This window comes from Hippocampus comes, unplaced genomic scaffold, assembly GCF_001891065.2.
Source record: "Hippocampus comes isolate QL1 unplaced genomic scaffold, H_comes_QL1_v1.1 scaffold186, whole genome shotgun sequence".
NCBI lineage: Eukaryota > Metazoa > Chordata > Actinopteri > Syngnathiformes > Syngnathidae > Hippocampus > Hippocampus comes.
This window is the reverse complement of record NW_017806236.1, coordinates 1,028,293-1,037,492: the sequence shown is the minus strand read 5'-3', so window position 1 is coordinate 1,037,492 and position 9,200 is coordinate 1,028,293. Positions and strand designations below refer to the sequence as shown.

At 42.4% G+C, this 9,200-nt stretch overlaps 1 protein-coding gene across 3 annotated transcripts in view; it reads right to left on the bottom strand.

The window, feature by feature from the left end:
- Nucleotides 1-1,942: 1,942 nt before the first annotated feature.
- The window catches only part of LOC109507599 (neuroplastin-like), a 9,495-nt gene continuing 2,237 nt past the window's right edge, over nt 1,943-9,200 (bottom strand). The window contains exons 1-8 of one of the 3 annotated variants that reach the window (XM_019857137.1): nt 8,221-8,615; nt 7,125-7,299; nt 6,954-7,048; nt 6,231-6,364; nt 5,393-5,666; nt 3,760-3,781; nt 3,032-3,108; nt 1,943-2,869 (exon numbers count right to left, since the gene is read on the bottom strand). In XM_019857137.1, the coding sequence (XP_019712696.1) occupies nt 3,048-3,108; nt 3,760-3,781; nt 5,393-5,666; nt 6,231-6,364; nt 6,954-7,048; nt 7,125-7,299; nt 8,221-8,599 (1,140 nt within the window). In that variant the 5' untranslated portion in view covers nt 8,600-8,615 and the 3' untranslated portion in view covers nt 1,943-2,869; nt 3,032-3,047. Of the gene's footprint in view, nt 2,870-3,031; nt 3,109-3,759; nt 3,782-5,392; nt 5,667-6,230; nt 6,365-6,953; nt 7,049-7,124; nt 7,300-8,220; nt 8,616-9,200 lie in introns of those variants that run through there. The other 2 variants (XM_019857135.1, XM_019857136.1) reach the window with 2 other exon arrangements.

The window sequence follows — 9,200 nt, the reverse complement described above, 5'->3', positions numbered from 1 at the left end:
TTGTATCGCTACTCTCTCAGAGCACCATGGTTGAGAATCACCAAATTAACGGATGGCAGGCAGCAAATTGTTGGTAAAGAAACAAACACTGGAGCAACTTTATAGTAGCAAACGTGAGGAAAACGTTCACGAGATTTGTCTCTGCAGACACATTATTGAAGGAGGAGCTGCCACTATAAAATTGCTTGTAAAGTTTGACTTTGTTCCCATTATTTTTATTTATTTTTTTATGAGAAATAATAGTTTCAAAATCTGAACAAATCTTAGGCGAGCCAGCATCCCGTAATGGTTTGCAGTGGTCTTTCACGGTTCCACTCCATTCTTTAAAAGATTGCTCCTCCCCTTTAATTCAACAATAATGTCAAATTGCACGAGTTGAAGGCGATACGAAACTTAAATCAGTCAGTAGTGCGCAAAAAGTAACTAATAATCATCAGTCCTCAAAGTCTGTGTGTGTAGTTAGATTTTGAGAATTGGAATCCCATTTCTTTCCTTTATTTTGGATTTCAAAATACTGTACCGGGCAAGATTAATTTGGCCATAGTGCAGCTTTAGGCATGTGCCACTTAATGGATAGAGTCTCTTACAAACTGCCAACAAATCCTCCATATTTAAGCAGATCACTCGATCTTTAATCATCTAATTCTGTGCCATGTGTGCTGCGTGGACAGCTGTTTGTCAGAGTGCAGCTGAGAACGTGAGCAACAGAGCGATGCTGCACTGATTATTCTGGGAAAAAAAACAACACACCGTCAATTACAAGCTTTAAACAAGAACGCCATCCCTTTATTTAGACAAAAGTGAAATTGTGTTTTGATTGTCTTTGTGTCACGGTTGTGTTGTCCTTTTTTTGCTTCCCCCCCGCCTTTTTAGTTGAAGTTGATGCATCTTGCCTCCATTGACTGCAAGCTGAATGAAGGTTCCAGAATAAAGTAGAACCCCCCCCCCCGCGCACCAAAAAAATCTAGTATGTACTTACAGTACCCAACCGTCCTTCCCCTTTAAAGTTTCAATATTTTGCCTGTGTAGACGTAGGGTGTATAAAATCGAATTTATTGTGGCGATGTTATTCAGACAGCAGGTACCTCCTTGCGAACAGAAAGAGCTCTAAGTTTGAATGAGGTCTACTCCACAACTGCACACGTGTGCGTTAAGTGCGCCGACGACCTGTATGCATGCTCACCACTCTTATCATGGATGTTTGACTTTTCACCTCCATTTATCCATAATCCCAAAGGGATAATACATCTTGATCCCCGGACTTTCATCCAGGGGGCTTTCATCGTCACCTCTTCAATCTGTCCGCATCTAATTTAGGGCTTTAAAATACAATTAAAAAAAAAAACAATCGCGGGAACTTCTGTAGACAGTTGGGGAAACTAAAAAAAAAAAAAAACAATCGCGGGAACTTCTGTAGACAGTTGGGGAAACTAAAAAAAAAAAAAAACAATCGCGGGAACTTCTGTAGACAGTTGGGGAAACTAAAAAAAAAAAAAAACAATCGCGGGAACTTCTGTAGACAGTTGGGGAAACTAAAAAAAAAAAAAAACAATCGCGGGAACTTCTGTAGACAGTTGGGGAAACTAAAAAAAAAAAAAAGAGGGGTTATGACTTCTGGTAAAAAGTTGTGATTTGAGAGACTCCATCAGGATAACCAGAAGGGAAAGTGACGGTTGTTGTTTAGATTCGGCAATTCAAATAAGAACAGAGTATTTTCATATGAAAATATAACAAAGTACATTCATTCTATTACAGTAGGCAGGCCTAAGATTATTTATTTGACTCAAGCACCATTTTGCTCTTCTTGATATCAGTCATCGTTGACGTCCACTGACCCGTTGCAGCCACTAGAGTGCGCTGTAATACAAAAATCCTCCTGTTCGGCGTTGCTAGTGACCCTTTTTTAACTGGTTAGGCAAAGAAACCAGATCAAAGCCAGTGGTTTTTTTTCTTTCAAATGTTTATTCTTAAAAATGACTCGAGAATTTGTGTAGCAGGCTGTCCAATCCCGTCCGCTGTACAGAAACCATGCAGCAGTGTACTACAACGTCTATGCCCTATAGATGATCCTACTATAGTTTAAAGCTTTGTCACAGAAAGAAAAAAAATAAATAAAAGCTGCAATGTTTTGTATGGATATTAGTTGCATAGGAGAAAAGCCATGCTGTACAATACACACTGTCATGACAAAACAATGTTAGAATGATAGTTACAGATTTCATAAAATAGGTTTGTACAGGTTCCCATTATTGTCAACATTTAAGTGCATCATACTATTTATCATCAGTACATAGCTCTAGTGATTCGTACATACATACATAAATGGAATCTTAGAGGGACGTTGCAAAGCCCTTGAAATGTAGTGTTAATATTATGATGAATCTTAGGTAATTGATATGCAGCCGCATGATAAAACCGTACAAAACTGCCATATCTGATGGCGTCATTTTCTACATTGCTGAAAGGTGATCATTTTCTCTCTTGAAATGTATAGATTATCTCATTTAAGTCGCGTTGAGAGGAAAAATAAATAAATATACAGGAGAAAAAGCTGTCTCGAGTCGCGGGCCAACATCTCGCATGCAATTATTTTCTAAGTAGTAAAAGTGTAAAAGTAGCGAATAAGAGGGGGAGAGCAACTAAATCATACACGCCACTGTTTGCATGCAGTAACAATGGTTGATGGTAACAATCCCGTCAGGATATGAATGAATAAGAGCATCTCGCGCCAGAAAACACCAGAAAAAAAAAAAATCATAAGGCATGCCTCATTCAACCACACTTTGAATGGCAGAAATATTCTAGCAACAGCTGGCGTCGATTCCATTTGTTGTTTACCTTCAAGTGGTCAATACATGTAAAATGTAACCTGCAAATAAAATGAAAACACATCTCAGGGTAAGCCTGCCACACGTCATGATTCTGCGCTAACTTCACACATTGGGTCATTGTGTAATGTGTCCCTATGGGCTCGTAATACATATTTATCATCAGGCGGACGGTTTGGTCCTTTTAATAATTGACTACTCACTCTGTAGACAGGCGGCTCAATTTGTATTCCTCTGGCGCAGGTTCTTGTCTTTGTGGTTGTTGGTCGAATTGGTTTTCCTTTAGAAAGGAGTAAATGACACCGGCGGATCACAGTTGATACAATGCCGTGCATTCAAACACCAACACTTCTGTGTTGCAAAAGCAACATGTTCTGTTAAACTTCATGCCATCTCGCTGATAATACGCGAAGGAATTGATAGAAAGCTATACCGCGGCACAATTTGTCTTCTGCGTGCCTCCCTCAGGCTGTTTGATATGACAAGGTTGTTATGTCCCCATGTAGGTGAAGCCATTGCAACAGAGTATTGCGCCGTAACAGATTTTCTGAAATGAATGGTTTCACAGAATCTGATGCGCCTTGCAAAAACACTCACTCATGTCACGGCTGCCCTGTTCGTTTTCCTCCATGTTGATATATTCTGCTCATCTTCAAAGAGAATGCATGCAATTTGGTCACGTGGCAGGATGGATTGCTTCCTCCAGGTGGAAAAACGCTATGATCATCACATTAACCCACTGTCATATCACACAGCCCTTTGTCGGAAAACGGGTACAATACATGCAAGTTTCTAGGTCAATATCACCACACGGCAACGTTTCACACCCCCAAATAAAGGTCAAGATTTTACACTGAACTTCATCTTAGCCTAGCAACAATTCCGTTTTTAAGTTTACTCAAAGCTCGACAGAGAAAATGTTCATACTTACACTGGTCCTGCCGGGTCATCATCTGAAGCAGCGAGGGGAAATATGAAGATCAAAAATGAGATGTGCAAATAAAAGGAAATGAAGGACTGAAGGGTTTTTTTTTTCATGTCCACAGCCTAAGCGTATTTCAGATGGTAGATTATGTTATAAAGTTTTCATTTCACATTTCATTTATGAGCAATGAAACAATTAAAATGCAGCCTTGTAACGTTACTATCAGAATGCGGTCCAGTGCGGAACAATATCAAATTTCACAGACAAATGAAATGCGGGGTAAAATTGCAACAATACGATTTTCATGCATAGACAAATAACGTTGCTAAAAAGGTGTCAACAATACTTGCCCTCGGTAATTACTGAGGGAATGTGAAACAATGACAGTAATATGGACTCAAAACAAGTAAAAAGGTTTCAATGTGCAAGAAGGGATGCGTCGAATGCGTCAAAATCAAGGCATTGCATCATTTGAACACAAAAGTTCCCCAAATTCTATCCTGTGAAGTGAGAGAGGATGAGGCTGAAGCATGCAGTCTCACACTTACCAAATACAGCGTTAGGTTGGGCAATTGGAAAAAGGAAGATAACGATAATAATAAAATATTCAGCAGAAGAAGGTGGCCTAATTTAAGGCAATGCAGTTACAACATTCATGATGAACAATTGACGCGCCAATTCGGATTCCTGCTTCACGCGAGCAGTGTTCATCGGATATGTCTAAACGAAATATAAAAAGACAATATTTAAACTTTTTTCAAATGCATTTCAACTAATGAATCTTCATGAAAAGGTGATGACGTTCGGTCATTGCAAGTCGGAGAGGAATCACTCCTCCATATGGCAATATCAAAATTCCAGTTTGGAAGTAAAAGGTTGACAAAATACCATGGATGCATAATTTAGGATCCAGCAGAAGACTGAAGGGCGTCGGTAGGGTGGGAAAATCCCATGTTGGCATTTGCAGAATTTAACAGTGACTGTATCTATTGCTTGCACGTACAGCAACTAGCCGCGTGAAAAGTCCCCGAGACACGATTAATCATTGAGAACGTCCATCTCCGCGACAACGCAGTCTCCCATTTCTCATGAATATTAAATGCGTGAAATTGTCCTGACAAGGTGCAACCTCCGGCGACAGTGTCTGCCTTTGAATATAACCCCGTGCGACTGAATTTTTGAATGCTGCCGCAGCCATGTCAAGTGGCCAAGTTGGTCTCTCCGGTGAAGGAATATCGCGAGAACGCTTTGAGGGCTTGTGATGAGTGCAGAGCGCACACTGGCCTCGCTTGCCTCGACAAGTGTGTGCGTGTGTGATGGGAAGCATCCCACTTTCCTGCATCGCTGTGCGGCACGCAAACTGCTCTGCGGCAGAGACACTGCAGCGACATACATTATTACCATCAGCAACGATCGCATCAGCAGGGAAAGGAAAGCTAGGAATGCTCACACACGCTCGGACCCTCTTGGTGCATTTTATGTTGTTCTATTCCTCAAAATAATTGGTGCTTGATCATGTTTTTTTTTTTTATAATTCCATGACAATCGTTTCTCCTCGCTTGTACACAAGTATTTAAAACGCCGGCACGATAAATAGGATTAAAATAGCAAACAGAGCTCAAAAGGGTTGGTGACTCACCGTCTTGTAAATCCTCAGGCTTCTTACGCTTCTCATAAACAACGATGATGACGATCAGGATGATGATCTCAGCCAACACCCCCAAAAGAGGCCATAAGGGGGCCAAATGGCTGCGGACTCTCAGCACGGACCTCTCGTCACTGCTGCCAATCAAATTGGTGGCGTTGCACTGGTACTCGCCTGGGTCCAAATTAATGTCCAGATTGGTGATGCTGAGCTCGGTGTAATTGTCTTTGCTGCTGATGGAGAAGCGTCCGGATGAGTTGTCGATTTCCTATCAAATCAAAATCGAGACGGTCACATTCATGTAGTAGCGCAATATTGCTGTTGTCTGTGTTTTTTTTTTTTTTTAAAGCTTACAGAGTTTTAATCAAGCTGTCCAAATTGTTAATAGATTATTGAACTGTGAAGGCCTCCTTTTACAGGTTTGTAGTTCAAATTTTTATTTAAGTATAAGGTTATCTTATCTAATGCTTACATAAAGTTCATTCTTCTCATAAAGTCTGGGCAAATTTGTTGCTGATCAAGCACTAAAAACAACAACCGAATCAGGCTTCTAATGAACAGAACTTATTTCATCCTACTGAAATAAAAACAAAGTACAGTCATACCTCAGTTTTCAAATGTCTCTGTTCTCAACCAAATCGTTTTTTGACCAGATAATTTTTCGCCTCGGATTACGACCGAGAATCGGTTTTCGACCAAACCCGAATGCGCCACTGACTCCTCTCGGCTTCCTTACACGAGGGAGTGACGCCTTCTGGAACGGATTAAGGTCGAAAACTGAGGTATGACTGTATACTATGTCCAGAAAGTCACACAAAGAGACATATCATACCCTATATATGCCGTTTTCAAGTTTACGCCAGGTCCAGCTAGGATTAGGGTAGCCCACGGATTTACAGTACAGCAAAGCACGCTGGCCCTCATTCTTATTTTCACTGCGCTTGTGGCCTGTAATCTCAGGAGCGGCTAAAAGAAAAATAGATAATACAAGATCAGAGAACACAATAAGATCTGCTTTCACAAAATATATACACATCAAAACCAACATTGTGCCTGTCTTGTTACAATGCTGACATTCAATTTGAGACATATATAGAATACTTTACCGTACATCCTTGCACCTCCAAAATCATCACATTTCAGGAGAACCCAAAAATGGCAACGGTATGAGCAACCTATATTTTAATGTCAACACAAAACCCAGTAAGGGTATGTATGCCATTCCCGTCCAACACCACAATCATTTTCTCATGTGATGCTAATTTCCCTCCACGGGAGTGTGTGCAATTCGATTCTGTTGTTGAGACATAATCCCTGTGTATCACACAAACAAGACACCATCTGCTGCCACTGAGCTGGCCACTGTTTGGACGGAGGTGTCAAGGGCTGCGGCTTCCCGTGAGCAAATCGCAGGTCCTTCCCCTTGCCCCGACAAGCCTGCTCGTTCTTGAGGGTGCCTTGCGCCAGTTTTATTGGTATAAGCAATGTGGCCTTGGGGAGGAAAAAAAAAAAAAAAGAATCGAACAAGGCTTGCGGCTCACAAACCAGCACAGACCTTTAACTTCAATCGTGGTGTTGGCAGCAGGAGACATCCCAAAAGTGAAGACGCACATGTACACACCAGCGTCATCTCCTCTCGGTTTATTCAGCCTGCAAGTGAACTCACAGTATGTCACGAAACCTCTCGTGCAACATATGCGCACACTTAAGTTGAGGAGACGCTTACCTGTACTCGATGTTCCGATTGGCAGTGCGTGTTTCTGGGATCTCCTCCCCATTTTTCATCCAGTAGCTCTCCAGGACGGCATAGTCGCTGCTGCTCAAGTTGCACTGCAGAGTGAGAGGTGGACTGTGGCCTTCTACGGGAAGGGACGTGTGCTCGGAGGCAGCGATTGACGGCTCTGGAAGAAAGACACCGATTAGCCCAGACAGACGTGGAGCTGACTCTGAATGTGAGTTATGATGGCGACTTGAAAAATGTGATTGAGGCCTCAGATGGGCACTCAAAAATGTACAAAAAAAAAATTGCCAACATCTTGTACATTCAAGGCTGTAGAATGAATATCTGGTAAAATTGTGGTGACTGAGCGTAAATTTGAGCACACTGTGATTATGAAACTGCTTTTATATGTACTTAAAATACCATTCAGATTCTGTATCCTATAAGTGAGATCTGCAATGGAATAACTTCAAAGAGTGACTCAAAGGTAAACGCCACAATTCTGCTTGGGGAAGCTTTGTGCTCAAAAGCATGCAAAATCCTGATTTGGGTGTTTGTAGTCAGACTAATCCTGATTATCTTGTTTGTACATGGACACACTGGTGAACCTCTTAATGTGCATTCAAAAATCAGTCTTGAAATCATATCCAGACATTTGAGGTTTGTTTGTACTGAATTAAATTGTTTCCATGAGATAAACGTTTGAGGCTTGCATTTTTCCTGCCCTCATGAGATTTAGTTTGGGTTAACTATCCCACAGAAGTTAGACAACTCAAATGACATTTTGTGCAACATCCAACCATTTTAAAGAGGAATCTGTAAATTGGGAGCCAATGAAAGTGAACAAAGCACGGGAAAGATAAAGGGTTCTATGGTAGCTGTGGATCCATGGACAGCGGATAGATCTGCTTGAAAAGAGAACATCAACACAAACGGCGGCGCATTATTTTTCAGTGCTATGAGGACGCTACGAAGGCGGCACCTACAAAGGGAGTTAGTGGTCCTCTAAAGATGTCGGGAGGGAGGCTGAATCACACAGGAACTGTTCAATTCGGTTTCTCTCAGGAGAGGGGAGGATGTTTCCACCACACTGACCACTCACTCTGCAGCACGGTTATCGTAGCCTGTGCGCGGACCCAGGTGGTGGCGGGATTTATGTGCAGGTCGTTGCGTCTTGGGTCGTTGCTGGCTCTGCACTCGTACGTCCCGATGTCGTCCAGCGTGAGATAGGATACTCCCAGCACACTAACTGCATCGACACCATAGACGGTGCTGATGGACACCCGCCGCTTGCGGGCCCCGTCCCATAGCTGCCTGAAGGAATCGGCTCGATTGATCTCAGAGTACCACCACTGGATTTCAGGAGTGGGGTTTCCCACTACATCACAGAAAAGCTCAAAGGTGTCGCCCGTGAGCTTGGTTTCAGACAGAGGTGATTTCACAAAGCCCGCTGGCAGTGGCAGTTTAGAAGGGGCAAGCATGGACGAGAAAAAGAATACAGTTGTGGGGTGTGAATGGGGGAAAATAAAAGAAATAAAACAAGTAAATTGAAATGAACAACAAAATATCAACATTTATGGCAACAATAAAGTCAACCTCAGAACTGGCGAAGCCGTTAACAAGACCTATTCCCGGGACGTTCTTATTCAATTGTGCTGTGAGGTCCCCACAAGGCTGGGCTCGCTTGGTCGTGATCAATTACTGACATCACGTATCCACATTTAGGGCAGAACTCATTTGCAAACGCCCTCAGAGTGACCTTATCATTTTTTCTATATCCCATGTGATGAAAATATCTTAACGGTTTGAAAACGCTGGTGAAAAATGATCATTCGCTAATAGACTGCCACCACTGAGCAAAGTGTGCCATCACTGAAATGTCTGTGAGCTAAATTCAATAATTGTGAAACAAGTGATTGAGTCCACACACTAAGTGGAGGAGGAGCGGTGCGGCACTCATAGGAGTGCTCTATAGGCCTACATGAGATTGAGAGGAGATTTATAGAAGCCGCTTCTCCAAGTCTCCGGGGACTGTGGGGGCGCAAGGCGATAGACCCCCCCCCCCCCCCCCCCCCCCCCCCC